Consider the following 19,705-nt stretch of genomic DNA (forward strand, 5'->3'; position numbering starts at 1 on the left):
GTAATAAACGTGCAAAAAAAATAAAAAATCAGGAAGGGGCCAACACTTTCACACACCTATATGTGAATCTGTGAACAAGTGCAGGCTTCAAACATGATGTTCACTTATGTCTGACAAGGTACACACACAAATGAATGTTGATTACACGTGACTGAGCAGTATAAAGACCAGATAGCTGTCATTTGGAGAGAATGAAGACATTTAAAAGCTGAAAAAAAGGACAGATCAGAGGTACTGAACAAGCATTAGGCATATTCTGGACAACAATATGGATCGTCCTGTTGCAAATTGAGGAGACCACTGTTTTTATAAACGACCAGACGTGAAACAGTTCAGCCAATAAGAACAGAAGCATTGTGAGAGATCTTGCAAACAATGTCACTGACAAGCTGCTCAGGGCAGTGGTGAAGCACTCACAATGCACCATTCAGACAAGACTTCAAGAGCAGAAATATAGTGACCATTACCACAAGATCCAAAGCTCTCATCAGCAGTAAGAATTAGAAGGACAGAATTTAAAAAAAGAAATACAAAGAAGAGCCACAAAAGTTTGAAAACCAAAATGAACCTGTATCAAAGTGAAATGAAAAGATTAAAGTGTGAAAGAAGAATCTGCTCATGATCCAAATCACGTAAGCTCATTTGTCAAGCAAACCCAAATGGCATTAGTGTATTAAACAAATAAAAAGAATCGGCTTTGTCATTCCGGTGGAGATCAAATCTGCTATCAAAATATACTCATTTAATGACACAGTCTACAGCTCAGTGTCTGAACCATTTGATGGATTGTAACATTGAGATTCAGCAGCAACCCTTATATCTCCTTCTACAGCCTCGTCTAAGTCTGAGGGCTCTCAGCATCGGCTGGAGCATGTGGCCAAAAAAGCAGAGGAGGAGAAGAAGGATATAGCTCGGCCCGGGCGTCCGGTGGTGAGAGCTGCAGCGAGTGTGGATGTGTGTGCATGAGTGTGTGTAGCTTAGCCATAGTTTGTAATCTGATTTCTGTTGTGGAATATGGTGGTGTTTTTTTTTGTGGGTTTTTTTCATGTTTGTCTGTGATGATCTGCTGTGGACTGTGGGGTCATTCTCTGGTGTGGTTCTTGTAGGCTGAAGTGGTAAGCGTGAGGCGGATTAAACCTCAAACCAGGATCTTACTTTAACTGACATACTAACGACTTGTTCTCTGCTAACAATCCATGTTCTTTCTCAGTGCTTCACCCTGGCATTATGTAACCACACTAACTGATCACTTCCTGTTCTCAGATTGCTCGTGTTCATACAGCCGATCTGAGCTGACCTTATTGGGGCAGTCAGTCATCTACTACAGTTCTTTTGCTTTTTATGTTTGTCAATTTTTCTTGTTCACATCAATCATCCCTTTCATCCAAGTTGTTTTACAAAATAAAACCCTGAATGGCTAAGAAATGTTAAGATGGGAGAGCAAAGAGAAACTGAGCGGTTCAGTGCTAATGATGATATAACACCATCAAATCTATGTAGTGGCTAAGGAGAGAGCAACAAGAGAGTGAAACGAGAGAGCTTGAATGGATTTGAGGAATTGTACCATGTATCCTCTCTGTGTGTTTAACTCATGGCTACTCACCTGTAGGATTTGACTGCACTGGCCAAAGAGCTGCGTGCTGTGGAGGATGTGAGGCCACCACACAAGGTCACCGATTACTCTTCTTCTAGCGATGACTCGGGAACCACTGACGACGAGGATGACGAAGAGGTGGATCAGGAAGGAGGAGAGGAGTCCACCTCAGGGCCAGAGGACTCACGTGGAGGGTGAGAACACCATAAAGCCTTTTCATGAACAACATTTATTGCTGCTTAATGTTAGTTAGCTAAGAAGCGTAATTTTTAGTATCGCTATGTGCTATTAATGGCTTTAATTGTTATTAACTATGTTAATTGTTTTTCGGACAGCTCGTCCAGACTAAGCAACGGTGAGACAGAGTCCATGAAAATGATGGTTATCCACGAAGATGGTGATGATGCCTCCTCCACCCCGTGCAAGGACAGCACTCTAGTTGTGCGACAGGTGATTCATATGTGCATGAAGCTTTGAGATTTGTTGTGTGTGTGTGTATGTCACTGAAATGTCCCCTGCAGCCGCAGAATCCATTGGTGTCGACCCCTACCACGTTTCAGCATTATTTATTTAATTTTTGTAAATTTACATTGTCAGTGTTTTTTTGTGTTTTTTTTGTCCCCCCCCCCCCCAAGCTTCAGAATCGATCAAATCTGATAATCCAGTTTTCTTCACATTAGCATATAGATTTGATCTAGCACGTTTGATGGTTATGCTACTGAAATATGTTTCAATTAAATGAGTAATTTTAATTAATTTAGATGGTTAAAACATTGCATATTTGTGATGAGCAACAATTTAGAAATGTATTCTAGCTGACTGTCAGCTGGCTCCTCTCAGTGCCCAGACCACCACAGACAATCAGCCTCTTCTCAATTCCAGAGTGCAGGTGATGTAAAAAAGTGCCCAGTGCCCACACCAGCCCCCAGCTTTAGTGACCGGAATGATCGGAACGGCTATTCGGGCCGAATTCACCTCTTGCCCGACCTGCTCCAGCAGAGTCAGCCCTCGCCCCCTTCTTCCTGCCCTTCCACCCCCTCCACCACATCATGCCACAGCAGTCCTGCCCTGTCCCCTCTTGCTACCCCGGACAGACTGCCCTGCCTTATGGAGGTATGTCAGTGCACCTCTCTGTCCTGGCTGATTAACAACTTTGATAACTTCCCCTAGGAATAACCATGAGGAACCTGTAGTGTAGATGTTGGCTTCATACTAAACACTGACCATAGTGTTTTACACTCCTAACACCTTCTGTAGGAAAATGACCTGCTCTTCTATCTAACAAGACCTTCAGTATTCTAGCAAAATGGTCTTTTGTCATTCTTAACAGTTTTTTAATCTACATATAACCGACACACACAACTGTAATCAAACACACATATATGCTTTAATCAGTTAGATCATCTTTTAGCCTGCATTTCTTTTCCATTCCTCTGTAAACGTTTTCCTCCTTGCTTGTAACCCGCATGTCAAGTTTTGTCCTTTAATCACCATTTGTGTGTGTGTTTGTGGTGTAAGGCTGTCTGGTTTTACAGAATGTTCACATCAAAATATATAAAAAGTCTATTGTAATTTATGCATTATAATTTTTAAAAGAAGCTACACACATTTTGGATTGAACACAAGACATCTCTGCATTATAAGAGATGAATAGAGAGATGAATGCATCTCTAATATGTGCATTACTATATTATAACTGTCTGAGTACCTGCTTAGACTGCAGTATTGTGACTATATTCTTATGGAGTTTCTAGTAACCATGTACCCCAACATATATTCAGGTTTATAGAACCTAACAAATTCTGTGTGTAAATCCTGGGTAACAGAGGTCAGAGGTGACTGCTATACTTGCCCACTGGGTGAGACAGTTTTGAGAGAGCCTTGCCTGGATATGTTGACATGGCGTGCAGGTAATAGTACATACTTTGTGAAGCATCTCACCTCTGAATAAACGCTTTAAGTAACCTGTCACAATAGAGGCTGGCTGCCAGAGACTGGGCAGAGTGGTGACCTCCAGAGGCAGAAGCTTTTCTTACACCCTAATCTGCCCCATCACAAATAAGCAGCTGCTCGGAGGATCATCGAAGGCTGTAAGCTCAATGCAGAGTTCACATGTCCAATATCATCATGGGCAGAAATCTTGGATTCAGCCAGATCATCTCATGCCCATAGTTATTTGGCCAACAGGGCTTGCAAATCTTACATATATCTATCTTCTAATTGTTTAACTCTCTTCCTGAATCCTTTGATTGTTAACAAATGGACTGCCATTAAGGGACTAAAGCACAAGTGGGCATGCCTCACATTGGGCACCTTTGGGTAAGTTGTTTAGTTCTTCACCTACCACATTCCCCCTTTATAAAGGCAGTAGTATACCTATGCTCTCCCAGGGAGATGTGATTCACTGCAATGACTTAAGGAAGGGTCTGAGGACTAAGTGAAATAAATGTTTAGATCATATTAAATTGTTGTTGACTTGCCTCTGTGCTTTATCAAACATTATTAAGATATGAGCTACCTCTAAATGCTGACACCATTCCACTGGGCTGGCAAAACATTGTACAGCACACAAAATACGAGCTGCATGAGTTTGCTCCTGCTGGTGGATTTCACAAGGTAGGTTCTGCACAGATGACTTCTGTCAAAGAGACTGGATTGCACAATATCCCAATCTGAAATTCCCTCCGCTAGGACTTGGATATCAGTTAGACATCTGTCACCATTTGGGCAACAAAATATCCATTGTATTCCATGTGCAGGTTGTAACTTAATCTGGAATTCCTCTATGTGCCTGCACTCGTCAGACATCTGAACATAGTGTTTCTTCTGGTGAGACCAACACCACCACAAAACAATCTCTAAAAGCAAGCCTGTGGCCAAACGCCAGTTCAAACCAAGTGTGAAGAAAAATGTATGCTCTTTTTTGAGGGAATATTAACTTCAACCCAAGGAGGCTTGAATTAGCTGTTATCCAGCCCATGTTTGTGGTATGTAGAGAGTACATGTCCATAGTGCAGCTTGGTATGGTGAATAGGATCTGCATACTGAAAAAGCCTGTTAAGTGCTGGGGAAAAATGCTTTTGAGTGGAAACTCAACCTTAATGACTTCTTGTAACACTGGGGACAGGTGACCTGAAGCTCCTAGTGTGCTCACAAGCTGCTAAGCAGATATCTCCAGATCTTGTAGTCTAACATGCACAAAGGAAGGGAATGATTGCTGCATGAGAGATGTAATTAGAGAGAATACTGAAGCACAGATCACTAGGTGACATGAAGTGTGGATGGTAGCATGTAGGTGTGGTGCACAGGAGAACTGAAATGCACATTTAGTCCTGACACAAATGCCATTTTACTGTTTTCATATATTAATTATTTAATCACAGTCACAGTCCGCCACAATGCAGAAGCACAAGTCCTCCTCTTCCTTCACTCCTTTCATCGATCCACGCCTGCTCCAGATCTCTCCATCCACCGGCAGCGCTCTCAACAATGTGGGTGAGTTGAGTCACTTTTACCAACTCGCTTTAAATGGAAAAAAAAAACAGGAGAAGTGATCGACATGTGCAGAATCAAGCTGGAAATGGGAATAATAAATATTAAAACTCAATATGAAGAAATCTGAGATCGATGTAGGCGAATTGTACGTGAAGCTAATTTTCTATTTCATTATTTCCTATCAAAATTGGGGGGGGGGGGGGGGGGGTTTAAAATTGTAGAATAAAGTTGAATATTTAAATTTTACTGCTCATTTTTACCCCAGAACAAACTCATTATTATATACCTCCAAAGAACATGGAGTTATTTCTTCATGAAAAAATGTACTGATGCACTAAGCAGTCTGTTACTCATTTTTATAGAGCTCTATTCTTCACTAGCTTTGACCTACAGGTGAATGTTACCTGTCGTTATTTGTGGAGTGGTTTATTGATAGCACAGATGTGCTGCAAAATTGAAACATAACATAAGAAAAGATAAGACTTCATTCATACAACACTGTGTGTTGGTCACAATTTGTAACATGTGACCTTTTGGTTTTGTAGGTTACGGGAATGATGCTAGGCTGCAGGAGGCGCTGAGGCAGGATGCATCACGCAAGGGCTCCGTGGTGAACGTAAACCCAGTCAACACCCGGCCTCAGAGTGACACGCCGGAGATCCGCAAATACAAGAAACGGTTCAACTCTGAGATCCTGTGTGCTGCCCTGTGGGGTGAATATTGTCACTTAAACTGACTCTTTGTGAATAGCCACTGCATCATTTATAAGGCTGTTTATCTTGTGTGTCTGTGCAGAAATGAATATTGACTGTAATGATAAGTTTGAAAACCTGTAATTTCAGATGTGGCTACGATATTTGATAGCCTGATTTGTGAAGTAGATCTGATTGAACTCTTTGGCTACTGGTGTAAAGTTGTGAATAACTATCTTAGTTGAATTCCTAACACAGCAGGTTACTACTTTATTTTTTAACAGGTGTTAATCTGCTGGTCGGGACAGAGAGCGGACTGATGCTGCTTGATCGTAGCGGTCAAGGGAAGGTCTATCCCCTCATCAACCGCAGGCGCTTTCAGCAAATGGACGTCCTGGAGGGCTTAAATGTGCTGGTGACTATTTCAGGTACCCTTTTCAACTTCTTACTTTTTTCTGCTTGCGGATTATTTGTTTCCCTTCAGCATATTGAGTAACTGTACATGGTATTGTGTGTCTTCTGTTTTACACAGTATTATTTGTGGAATCCTCGAATCTGTGTATATGCGTCAGTGTATAAATACACTTGAGAAAGATGATGAAATTTTGTTTCCGGTGTTTTTTTGTTTTTTTTTTTGGTAACAGCATAGAGTTCACTCTGTACTGTTTTACTGTGGCAATCAGGAAGAGTTGCTAAAGCATGTTACAGCATTCCAGCTTCTAAGGATATTGAGTAAGCCATGTCACGCTCTCACACGCCACAGCCTGTGTCAATTCGCCCACCGACTGATTCCATTACATGTTCAAGTCACAAAGTGCTGATGAAGATCTGGCAACTCATGACCTGATGATCAGCTAATAAAAGACAATTTTATCATGTGAAGCAGCTGTGTATTTTTGGCTTTAGGATTAGGATGAATTTAATTAAAATTTTAATTAGCAAACACTTTTAAGAATGAACAGAAAACCAGATATAGATTTAGATCTTTGATCAAGCCAGATGCATTGGTGAGCAGGAAAATCTCCCCGAGACAATCTGAAGAAGGAATGTTGAGAGAAACCTCAAACTCCAGAGTACCACTGTCTCCTACACTCTGTCTTCTAGGAGTTATTTCAGATACCCTCATCCCTCCCAAATATAAAACCCCAGTCCTTATCTCTCTAGCTGTTGCTAAGAAAATAGTCTTTCAAAACTGGAAATTGAAATCATCTTGTCATATCAACCATTGGACTAACCTACTCACAGAATTTATTTTGACAGAAGAAACCATAGCGCATAAAAACAATAATATATCTGCCTTTAAAGAAGCTTGTAAACCACTCATAGTCTTTCTACAAATTCAACAGTTAATGTGAACCAAGTGCATTCCCATTACTTCCCTGCCCACCCTTCACTCCAACCACCCCTATCTTTACACCCCAATAACACCTAATAGACACACGTACAGATATACCAACCTACACTCATAAATCCTCGCTTGTCTGTTTGTTTAAACTGCTTCTGTCTTCTGTCTGTCTCTCTGTCTCTGTTTCTGTCTCAATCTGTCTGTCTGTCTTTCTGTCTATCTATGTCTGCCTGTCTGTATAGGTGTACCTAGCTGGTGTGTACCCCCAAGAAATCCTATTTATTTATTTATTTATTTATTTATTTATTTATTTATTTATTTATTTATTTATTTATTTTTATTATGTGACACTTGGAGCTGTCTTTCACTTTTGTTTTCTTAAGAAAAAGAAAATATATATGTTTGTTAAACCTTTATATGAATAAAAATAATGCTGTCCTCCAAAATCGGGGGGCGGTGGCTTGGCAAAAATAAATAAATAAATAAATAAATAAATTGAAGTAGCTGATTGTTTAGAATAAAAACCTGCACTGGTCCTTTCCAGATAAAATTGCACACCACTGCTTCAAATTCTATTTGTCACATACATAAACATACATGGTATGACATGTAGGGAAATGTGTTTTACAACTGCTCCTTGTAGTGAGAAGACATGCAATAGGAATTAAAATGTAAAATGTATTTTTAAGTATGTTATAGTATAGTATAATTTAAATCAATGGTATATACATTATAATGTGCAGAGTAACGTGACCATTGCAAAAAGAGTTCAAACAGAGTTCCAAGGTGAAATGTGCAGTATGCAGTGTATGGTGTGCAAAAGTGTCCTGGTGTGCTAAAGTGACCAAGTGTACGGTGTGCAAAAGTGTCCTGGTGTGCTAAAGTGACCAAGTGTACGGTGTGCAAAAGTGTCCTGGTGTGCAAAAGTGTCCTGGTGTGCAAAAGTGTCCTGGTGTGCAAAAGTGTCCTGGTGTGCAAAAGGGTCCTGGTGTGCAAAAGGGTCCTGGTGTGCAAAAGTGTCCTGGTGTGCTAAAGTGACCAGTGTACGGTGTGCTAAAGTGACCAGTGTACGGTGTGCAAAAGGGTCCTGGTGTGCTAAAGTGACCAGTGTACGGTGTGCAAAAGGGTCCTGGTGTGCTAAAGTGACCAGTGTACGGTGTGCAAAAGTGTCCTGGTGTGCTAAAGTGACCAGTGTACGGTGTGCAAAAGTGTCCTGGTGTGCTAAAGTGACCAGTGTACGGTGTGCAAAAGGGTCCTGGTGTGCTAAAGTGACCAGTGTACGGTGTGCAAAAGGGTCCTGGTGTGCTAAAGTGACCAGTGTATGGTGTGCAAAAGTGTCCTGGTGTGCTAAAGTGACCAGTGTACGGTGTGCAAAAGTGTCCTGGTGTGCTAAAGTGACCAGTGTACGGTGTGCAAAAGGGTATTGGTGTGCTAAAGTGACCAGTGTACGGTGTGCAAAAGTGACCAGTGTACGGTGTGCAAAAGTGTCCTGGTGTGCAAAAGTGACCAGTGTACGGTGTGCAAAAGTGTCCTGGTGTGCTAAAGTGACCAGTGTACGGTGTGCAAAAGTGTCCTGGTGTGCTAAAGTGACCAGTGTACGGTGTGCAAAAGTGTCCTGGTGTGCTAAAGTGACCAGTGTACGGTGTGCAAAAGGGTCCTGGTGTGCTAAAGTGACCAGTGTACGGTGTGCAAAAGGGTCCTGGTGTGCTAAAGTGACCAGTGTACGGTGTGCAAAAGGGTCCTGGTGTGCTAAAGTGACCAGTGTACGGTGTGCAAAAGGGTCCTGGTGTGCTAAAGTGACCAGTGTACGGTGTGCAAAAGGGTCCTGGTGTGCTAAAGTGACCAGTGTACGGTGTGCAAAAGTGTCCTGGTGTGCTAAAGTGACCAGTGTACGGTGTGCAAAAGTGTCCTGGTGTGCTAAAGTGACCAGTGTACGGTGTGCAAAAGTGTCCTGGTGTGCTAAAGTGACCAGTGTACGGTGTGCAAAAGGGTCCTGGTGTGCTAAAGTGACCAGTGTACGGTGTGCAAAAGGGTCCTGGTGTGCTAAAGTGACCAGTGTACGGTGTGCAAAAGTGTCCTGGTGTGCTAAAGTGACCAGTGTACGGTGTGCAAAAGGGTATTGGTGTGCTAAAGTGACCAGTGTACGGTGTGCAAAAGGGTATTGGTGTGCTAAAGTGACCAGTGTACGGTGTGCTAAAGTGTCCTGGTGTGCTAAAGTGACCAGTGTACGGTGTGCGAAAGGGTCCTGGTGTGCTAAAGTGACCAGTGTACGGTGTGCGAAAGGGTCCTGGTGTGCTAAAGTGACCAGTGTATGGTGTGCTAAAGTGACCAGTGTACGGTGTGCAAAAGGGTCCTGGTGTGCTAAAGTGACCAGTGTACGGTGTGCAAAAGGGTCCTGGTGTGCTAAAGTGACCAGTGTACGGTGTGCTAAAGTGACCAGTGTACGGTGTGCTAAAGTGACCAGTGTACGGTGTGCAAAAGGGTCCTGGTGTGCTAAAGTGACCAGTGTACGGTGTGCTAAAGTAACCAGTGTACGGTGTGCTAAAGTGACCAGTGTACAGTGTGCAAAAGGGTCCTGGTGTGCTAAAGTGACCAGTGTACGGTGTGCTAAAGTGACCAGTGTACGGTGTGCAAAAGGGTATTGGTGTGCTAAAGTGACCAGTGTATGGTGTGCAAAAGTGTCCTGGTGTGCTAAAGTGACCAGTGTACGGTGTGCAAAAGGGTCCTGGTGTGCTAAAGTGACCAAGTGTGAAAAGAGTTCCAAAAGTAATGTGTGCAATGTATGGTGTGTAAAAAGTGTGTCTAAGGTAGTGTCATGTGTGAGCCCATAGAGAACTGGTTCTAGATGTTCTGTTGCTTTATCGGTTGTTGGTAGTTTAAGAAATAAAATAAAAAAAGACGATGTTGAAGATCATAATGAAGAACAAGAAGTTTATTCCAGCATAGCAGTGACAAAATACATGACGTACTTTGGGTTCATCGGAGTCAATAAGAACCCCGAGCAAATCCTGCTCAAGCATTATATACAGTTTTCCCTTTTGGTAATTTAAATTACCGCTTTGAAGGTGTATTGAGTGTAAGAACTGAATGTCTCCCAAATGGCTGGGCTACACCTTGTTGTCTAGCTGATTGTTTTTAAATGTTAAAACAATCAGTCTAGCTGATTGTTTTTAAATGGTACTTGAACCTTTTTAGGAATGAGCTCTTTTAGATGTGTACCTTGGAGTGGAATTTGGGTGCAATTTCTGTAATTTCTTACAGTAGGAATTTATTATCCATGCACAGTTAATAAAAACAAACAAAAAAAAACCTATGCAAGAAGGCAGACCTTTGTACTGTGCTTGTACTGCTCCTGTTAAACATCAGTGGGGATTGGCTGGTGTCGTATCAGCCTGTAGCATACACTCAAAATCATTCTTGATTCTAAACATGGCCCATGATTAATAAATGTAATTTGCTTAGATTAGTTTTGATCACGTGCTTACCCTTATTTTATATATATTTATTTGTATATACTTAAAGATATATCTTTATCATTGAGCAACAACAACTCTGGGACCTTAAATCATGACCTGGATGATTGCTCAGAATTTAGTACTGACTGAAATATGGCAGCTGTAGCACAATGCTTTCATTTTGACAACTAAATGTGGATAATCAGCTGTCTACAACATTTTATTGGATCAGGGTGAACTGATTAACAGAGTAGTAACTTATTCTAACAGGCTAACAGAGTTAGTCAATGTTCCAGTCCTGTCTCAGTTTTAGTATTTTCTTATTTCTGCTTTATACTGACTTGGTTTCTTTTCCTTTTGTATTGTATCTTTCTCAGGGAAAAAGAATAAGTTGCGGGTTTACTACTTGTCCTGGCTGAGGAACAAGATTCTTCACAACGACCCAGAGGTGGAGAAGAAACAAGGATGGACCACCGTAGGGGATCTGGAGGGATGTGTCCACTACAAAGTTGGTATGTTCTCTCTTTCTCCTCAGATGTGTGAACTCACCAGAGATAAAAGATCAGTTGGAAACACCCTGAAGCAGCTGTAAGACATATTAAACTAAGGTCAGATAACACTTATATGCCTCCGTTACTTTTCATTTTCAGTGAAATATGAGAGGATCAAGTTCCTGGTTCTTGCACTGAAGAACTCTGTGGAGGTGTACGCCTGGGCTCCAAAACCCTACCACAAATTTATGGCTTTCAAGGTCAGTAGGATTCATTTGAGAAGTTATTTAACTGATAGAAGAAAATAATTATTCTCTTTTATTACCTGGGATCAGTTTGATGCTTCAGAATGCTTTGTTTTTATTATAATATTGACTTGTTCTGATTCCAGTTAGTCTTGGTACATTCCCACTAGGCTTCAGTCATACTCATTCCCTTATTGCTCCAGACAGATTTATAGTTTTTACTCAGGTTTGTCCCCCATAGCAGACACACAAAGAAGCTTTACAGAAATGTATAAATTCAGTATCTACGTTGTAGATGAATCTGAAGTTCGACTGAAACGCTGGAGCCAATGATCACAGGGCTGTTGCCTTAACTCCAACATCATGTTCTAGCCTATCAAGTACACTAAGATCAAGCATCACCAGCAGGGAGGCACAACACTGGCTAGAAGCCAGTAACAGGTCATTTACCACTTTAACCAGCACTGTTTCTGTGCTATGATGAGTCCTAAATTCTGAATGATACATTTTATGAATGTTATTTCTATGTAGGTCTGAGTATAACTGCTGAGCTACAATTTTTTCTAGGATATTGGACATAAAGGGGCGGTTTGATATTTGGCATATTTAATATTGGACAGCTGACAGGGGTTTTATAATATTGGACAGAGGTCATGTTTTTACTTTATTTTATCAGGGGATTGATAACAGCTAGATTAAAAGATTTAGGTACATAGCCAGTGTTTAGGTATTATAATGAAGAAACATTATAGTGCAAAATATGATTTGGATGAAGAAATTAGAACATTCAAATTCATGATCTGGTACTGATATCAGGGTTAATATTCAGGTAATGATATCCAGGGTTAATTATAATATTGTCCTTTTTTCTTTCTTTTTTTTTTTTTGATGGAGAAACGCTGATCTAGCAGCACCAACAGGTTTCCTGTAGCTCAGGAGGCTCTTCTTCCCTACTGATTTAAAATAGGAATAATTTAATTTAATGCTTTCTACATTCTAATTTCAGAGCAGCCTTTTTTAAGGTGTGTGTGTAAGCATTATACCCTGGCTTTCACTTGTTAAAGCAAATATATATTCGATTTATTTATTTAAATGACTTCTCTTACCTATAGCTATAATGACAACCCTTTTATCTCAGTCATTTGGTGACCTGGTGCACAAGCCCCTCCTGGTGGACCTGACCGTAGAGGAAGGTCAGAGGTTAAAGGTTATCTACGGGTCCTGCTCAGGGTTCCATGCTGTGGACGTAGACTCAGGAGCTGTGTATGACATCTACCTTCCTACTCATGTGAGTGTTAGCACAATAGCATTAAAAATTAAGTGTTTATTTAGAGTCTTTATGCTGATACATACATTCAGTAAACATTCTGATTCTCTACTCTCTCTTGCCTGGGGTTTAGATCCAGACCAGTATTCAGTCACATGCCATAATCATTCTGCCAAACACAGACGGTATCGAGCTGCTTGTGTGTTACGAGGATGAGGGCGTGTACGTCAACACCTACGGCCGCATCACGAAAGACGTCGTGTTACAGTGGGGAGAGATGCCAACCTCTGTGGGTATGTGACACACACACGGGCTTTTACAAGCTAATGCTTTAGATTTGGACTAGAAGAGGTTTAGAAGGATTTTGCTGATATGTTTTTTTTTATTCATTACATGGATCGAGTTTTTTTTTTTCACCCTCTCAAACAAATTCATAGTGTGAAATCTTGGAACAAGAGAAGTAAAAGTGTTTTCCATTTTCTTTTTTACCGTTTTTTAGCATATATTCGCTCCAACCAGATCATGGGCTGGGGGGAGAAGGCCATCGAGATTCGCTCTGTAGAAACCGGCCACCTGGATGGAGTTTTCATGCATAAGAGAGCTCAGAGGCTTAAGTTCCTGTGTGAACGCAATGACAAGGTGAGATTCATCCTCACACACACAACACACAGGGTTTGAAGGCTAGCATTACTGTTGCTCAGTTTCCTCAGGGATTGTTGGAAGCCTCCATTTCACAATGAAGTATTTGTGGAATAAATATGCACTTATGCACCGTTTATTTATTCCCAGGTGTTCTTTGCATCAGTGCGTTCTGGAGGATCCAGCCAGGTCTACTTCATGACCCTAGGGCGCACGTCCTTACTCAGCTGGTAAACACTCCCACTCCTCCTGGAATGACGACTCCCTTTTCACATGATGACAGTGTCGCCTACAACCACCAACCAAGATCCTCAGTGTGATGAGCAGAAACCACATCAAGTTAAACGACTCAGCTGCTGTCGTAAACCAGACTGAGAAGCTGTATAGAAATTTAAATTTAGATAAAGTAAAAAAGCACGCGTGTGTATGAGAGAAGGCCTCAGGCGAGAGTGTTGATCTTATGGTATTATTGCTAGCCTGTGTAAATGTTTTCTTTCTGTAGAAATCCAAGATGACCAAGTAGTAGAGTGACGCCAGAAATGTGCTGGGGAATACGTGAGAATTTCAGGATGGAAAGAGGGAGAGAGAGAGAGTGTGTGTGTTAAGTAGGTCCCAGGAAAGTGAAGTTTATTTACGTTATGGACTGGTATGTGTGTGACGCGTCTAGAATGGAGATGGACCATGAAAGAATATTTTAATGTTATTATTATTGGTACCATCATTATTATTATTATTATTATTATTATTATTATTATTATTATTATTATTATTATTATTATTCACTAAATATGTGGATTCTTATAATCTTCTACTTGTGATTTTTAAGGCTCGCATGTTCTCACTGTCCCCCGTAACATATATATATATATATATATATATATATATATATATATATATTATATGTGTGTATATCTATAAAAAATATATATTTTACTGGGGACAGTGTTTAATGTCAAAATTTGTGCTACCATAATATTTATAAACAGCAGAGAAAGTAACAAGCATGGACTTTCGCAGCTTAGAGTGGCCCTGCCCATTCTCTCTCACCTGACAGGTGAGTCTTGGATCTCTCTCTCGCCTCTAGTTAGAATTTTATGGACTGTGTCTAAGATGGTGTACCTGCTGTGAATACATGACCTTAAATGGAAAGGGAACAGCGATGTCACCTCGCTGGTGTGTAAGCACGAGTCAGATAAACGATGCGGAACACATCTGACACTGTAAAGGTTCTGCTCATTAATTAGGTGGACGACATTTCCCTTTTTCCCCCTCATGCCCAAACATTTGATTTTAGAATTTTTCCAAATATATACGATGCACTAAGTGGGAATGTAGTGTGAAAATACTGTTATTGTGCTTCAAGTTGAAAGGCATGACTCCACGCTGTTTTAGTTTCTTTCTTTTTACAGTGTTTAACAGAGTAACAATAACAAACTGAGCCTGTCTGAGTCTATTGTGCGTGACTTTGGAGTTGTTTGCCGTCGTAACCGGTCCGTTACATTGAAGAGCATCATCCCTTCATGACGTCAAGTGTGTTCTGTTTCTATTAAATCAGACTGTAAGAGTTTTATTTGAAACTTTACCTCCTCAGTGTTACACATGAACCGTGGGATTTTCTCCCCCTTCTCTGTGAGTTCCTGGCAGGTGACCTGCCACTTGTTGATATTAAATGTGTTCCTTTATAGCATAGCATAGCACGCACGCACGCACACACACACACACACACACACACACACACACACTGTTTTGTTACTGAAGGCATCTCGGTTGTATGGCTCTGTTTTTGTGACTCTCAGGAGAGTAATAGCTCTCTCCACATACACTCAAACACACACACATACATTTATTCATTCATTCATTCATTGCTATTTTCTCTGTTGATCTCTTTCATGTATTTTATTAAGTCTTTATTACATTTAAGGCTTTATATTTTGTCAGTACTTAAAAACACGGTCTGTAAACACACCACAGTTGCTGTTCCTGTGTGAGAAACACTAGAATCTCTTTAGTGCTATTCTCTAACTGACTTTCAGTTTGGATACACAAATTCAGCAGATCTTACAGCTGTGTGTGTGTATTTACCTCATCTTTTCCCTCCAGTTTAATACACACACACACACACACACACTACATTCATCACCATATTTCTGGTTAGGTGCTTTTATTTAATCGTTCATATAATTTTATTTAATGCTAATAAGTATTAATTATTGTTCAAGTTGTTTGGATTTCCTTTGAGTTTCATGGCTGATATCCACTTGCGGTGTTTGCATAAGAAAATCAAATCAATTGTGCTGTAATGACAAAATGGAGAAACTAAGAGCTGATGTTAAGGAACCACTACATGAAATGCAAACATTTTCTGTTCTTCTTTTCTGTTTAAGAGCTTCGACTGCTCCACTTCTAGGTATAGTTAAGAGCGTTAACTCTAGAGGTTTTTTTTAACGTCTGAGTTTAGTGCAGTCGTAATGTAGTGCTCACTTAATATAATCTTCACCTGTTGAGGAAAATGTTTACAGAGGCAGACGTTGAGCTACACTAACGTTCATTTAATTTATGTTTTCTCTTACAGAGCTCTTTGCTTTATTTTGTATTGACTCTTTTTTTTTTGTCAGTATTTTCTCTCAGTTGTGTAAGGCTAATAACTCAGACAGATATGAATAATGCCGTTTCAGAAACGTTCCCGGCTGATCTGGATGTCTGTATTTCAGTCGTGGCACTGTATCGTTCGTCCTCTCTGTGTGTGGCAGGAAGTCCTGTATTTTCCTGATGGTCCTTTGTTTTTTTCTTTGAAAATAAACTCCTAAGGTAATTTAAGGAGGCTTCTGTGTTGTTCTTTGTCCTTTCATGCTTTAGTCACATTGAGGACGATGTTTGGATGTTTTCCTGTTCCATCGTCCATCCTGTTAATTTAATGATGTCACTTCCTCCTTTATGGTCACACACATTTTAATAAAATATCCTTTAAATAAATCACTGCATGTTACAGAGCTGAAATTAGACAATCTTATTTATGATGAATTAAAACTTCATCTGATTTACACTTCCTCTGTGTGCTCTGAATGAACATCCCTCCTGATTCCTGTCGGTGTTGACACACTAGTATCATCCTATGGGAAACCACATTAGTCAAAATTGTACATGTTTTTGTGGAATAAAATGAGCTGTTGGTTGTGGACTAGTGGAACATCTGTCAGACTCCATCTTTAAAAATCCATTGATTTCTTATCCAGATTAAATAAAACTCACAAACTTTTACTCACCACACAGATCAGCAGGTCTCTGGTGTCCATTAATCTGTCTCTGCTTCACCGGTTGGAGATTCTCTGACTCCGTTGTCTAAACATCACAATCTGGCTCATCGGTTACTTAAGGTTGGTGGCTCAAGGCTCGGAGATGATGTTCAGAGGATCAGGATTCAAGCCCCCAGCACTGCCAAGCTTCCAGTGTTGGGCCCTTGAGCAAGGCCCTTAACCCTCACTACTCAAGTTGTGCTGTATCATGGCTAACCCTGTGCTCTGACCTCAATCTCCAAAAAAGTTGTAACGTGTGAAGAAAGAATTTCACTGTGCTGTAAAGTATATGTGACAAAATAAAGGCTTCTTCTGTTCTTTATTCTTCCTGCTTCCAATTCATCGACAACTGACTTCACTTGCTGCTCAATATATATCATACCTTTTAACAGGTAAGAGTGTGTGTTGTATATGATGTATGTATATTGCTGTGTGTGAGACTTGACATTAGATTTTGTAAAATGTTGTTGCTGTTCTCTAATTATTATAATCTAATTAATCTAGTTTTGGGATTAAATATAACCAGTTTGTATTAAAATATAAATTATACAGTTACTTAATTCATGGAATGAAGTGAAGTTACTGCTTCCTTTATGCCACAAAATGCTGACTTTTTGCTAATTCTTCTTTGAATATGACCTCACATTTCCTTGACAACCAAACAAGAGCACTTGCGTGTTAATGTCATTTAGATTTTACAACGTCACAGGAGTTCCTTGTGTGTGTGTGTGTGTGTGTGTGTGTGTGTGTGTGTGTGTGTGTGTGTGTGTGTGTGTGTGTGTGTGTGAGAATTTTCATGGTGACGACACTGAGTGTCATTTGTATACAGGATGCCACAAGAAATTCTTGGAAGAATTTCCACAAAATGTAATTGTGTGCGTGCGTGTGTGTGTGTGTGTGTGTGTGTGTGTGTGTGTGTGTGTGTGTGCGCCTGCGTGCTCGGATATGATCATTTCAGAATTGTGTATCTAGAAGGTATGTTCCTAAAATGCCTAAAAAGGAAATCCCAGCGTGTATTAAAGTTGTTCTGCAGGGTGTATTGCAGAGAGCACCGGCTGTGACTCCTTGCTCTGGCTTGATGCGGTACATGCTGTTGCTCTGCTGTGTTTCCGTTGCTTGATTCATATCTGAACTCGAACTTCTTCCTCATGTTGTTTGTGTGATGAGATTCCTGCAGTCATGTTTATTACACACATGCTCAGCTTTATACACAAACTGTTATGTGAGCTGTGCCAGAGTTCATGTAAATAATCTGTTTATTACCAAGAATTTCTAAAATGTAAAAATATTTAAGCTTAGAATAATCATATACACCAATTAGACATAACATTAAAACCACCTGCTTAGTATTGAGAGTAAGTCACTGCTTAAAATACCTCTGACTCTCCAAGACCTGGTGGCATGTGGTAACCTAGTGGTTAACGCGTTGGGCTATGAATTGAGTTCGATCCCAGGTCCATCAAGCTGCCACTGTTGGGCGCCTGTGCAAGGCCCTTAACCCTCAATTGCTCTGGATAAGGGTGACTGCCATTGCTGTAAATGACTTTACTTTAGACCTGAACTTCACCCAGATGTCCGCAGAAGGTTCTTTACGTCGGACTCCATTGTCCAGCACATCCCATGTAGAGTGGAACAGACTGAGATCTGGGGATTTGGAGGACAATCCACACCTTGAACTCTGTCATGTTTCTCACACTGTTCCTGCGCCATTTCTGTAGTGTGTTGGGGATCATCGTCCTGCTGCAAGACAACACTGCCATGTTGGAACACCGTTGCCATGAAGGTGTAAACTCGATCTGCAACAGCAGATCAGATCAGACATACAGTATATGTGGTGCATGTCTGAGGAGCATTTCAGAACTTTGCCTCCTAGACCACCATCACCTCCATAGTGCATCCAGGTGCCATCTCTTCACAAAGTAAGAAGATGCACACAATGTTAAAGAAACCAGGATTCATCAGATTGTCCAATGTAGAAGCTTTCACTGGTGTTCTAGGAGTCCTCATGGTCCCTCTGACTACTCTGCAGCTACACAGCTCCAGACACATCAAGCTGTGATGCTCTGTATGATTGGACTACTTTCTATCACAGCCAGCATTCATGTTTTCAGAAGTTTGTGCTGCAGAATAGAATAGAATAACTTTAACCTGTTCAACACTCGGCCTATTTTTAAGGCCTCTACAATAACTGTTATTGTAGACAATAACTGTACAATAAAAGTACTAAAGTAGCTCTTCTGTGGGATTGGACCAGATGGACCAGCCTTCGCTCGTCACGTGCCCAATTTTATTTAGTTATTCCTGCTTTGAGATCTGACTGTAACGAGATGATCATTATTTACTTCACCTGTCGCCGGTTTCTTTTTATGGCTGTCTTGTTGTTCTGCTGTAAATGAGTCGTATAAATAATAAACAGTTTACTGAATACACTTCTGTTATCATCTAATTTAGTACTAAATAGGAGTGTTCAGCATTTTCTCAGATCAGTCGTAGACTTAAACGGCATTAAGGTTAATGTTACTGTGTTCATTTAATAATGTTAACTGTTTTTTTTCCATGTCTGTTTCTTTTTTTTTTTTTTTTTTACATCAAACTCTATTACATAAATACACAATGACAGAAATCTTTAACATTGCTTTAACATTGCTGTGTGTGTGTGAGAGAGAGAGACAGACAGACAGGTCTATGTATAGATATTAGATAATAGTAAAAGTTCCCACAGTTTTACGGAAGCGGTTTTATTCAGCCAGCAGTTGCATAAGTATCATAAAAATTTCACATGAGCACAAAATTAAAAAGGCAGAATTTTTAATGTTATTAGTTTAATGAGCACACTGATGTATGATGTGTATTATAATGTCATACTAGCCAGGAACAATACTGTGTTGTATTTCTGTAAGATTTGATGCAAAATGTTCAGGCTTTTTATTTTGTTCCTTATTTTAAAAGCATCTATAAGAGCTGTTTGTGTGTCAGATCTGCTGGGGCACATTTAACCGGCTGCATGTCAAAGTCAAGCTGCAGAACAAGATGTCATGGATTTTCTGTAGAGACTGACACTGTTCATATACACTCTGTTCTACAGATGTGTGTCATGAAGTGTGTGTGTATGTGTGTCTGTTTGTTTGTGTATGTGTGTCATGGAAAGGAATTTCCAGGCTCCTCTGAGGAACCTTAAAAGAGCTCACA

At 40.4% G+C, this 19,705-nt stretch overlaps 1 protein-coding gene across 18 annotated transcripts in view; it reads left to right on the forward strand.

The window, feature by feature from the left end:
* Positions 1–16,040, forward strand: part of LOC113646215 (mitogen-activated protein kinase kinase kinase kinase 4-like) — a 54,878-nt gene extending 38,838 nt beyond the window's left edge. For 8 of the 18 annotated variants that reach the window (XM_047815451.1, XM_027152289.2, XM_027152290.2 and 5 more), the window contains 14 exons: positions 833–930; positions 1,107–1,115; positions 1,610–1,788; positions 1,930–2,044; positions 2,477–2,707; positions 4,978–5,089; positions 5,635–5,802; positions 6,066–6,209; positions 10,959–11,093; positions 11,232–11,332; positions 12,456–12,605; positions 12,718–12,877; positions 13,084–13,223; positions 13,374–16,040. In XM_047815451.1, the coding sequence (XP_047671407.1) occupies positions 833–930; positions 1,107–1,115; positions 1,610–1,788; positions 1,930–2,044; positions 2,477–2,707; positions 4,978–5,089; positions 5,635–5,802; positions 6,066–6,209; positions 10,959–11,093; positions 11,232–11,332; positions 12,456–12,605; positions 12,718–12,877; positions 13,084–13,223; positions 13,374–13,457 (1,826 nt within the window). In that variant the 3' untranslated portion in view covers positions 13,458–16,040. Of the gene's footprint in view, positions 1–832; positions 931–1,106; positions 1,116–1,609; positions 1,789–1,929; positions 2,045–2,476; positions 2,708–4,977; positions 5,090–5,634; positions 5,803–6,065; positions 6,210–10,958; positions 11,094–11,231; positions 11,333–11,612; positions 11,759–12,455; positions 12,606–12,717; positions 12,878–13,083; positions 13,224–13,373 lie in introns of those variants that run through there. The other 10 variants (XM_047815454.1, XM_027152299.2, XM_047815456.1 and 7 more) reach the window with 5 other exon arrangements.
* The last annotated feature ends 3,665 nt before the right edge of the window (positions 16,041–19,705 follow it).

The sequence above is a fragment of the Tachysurus fulvidraco genome, chromosome 6 (assembly GCF_022655615.1).
Source record: "Tachysurus fulvidraco isolate hzauxx_2018 chromosome 6, HZAU_PFXX_2.0, whole genome shotgun sequence".
NCBI classification, from domain to species: Eukaryota; Metazoa; Chordata; class Actinopteri; order Siluriformes; family Bagridae; genus Tachysurus; species Tachysurus fulvidraco.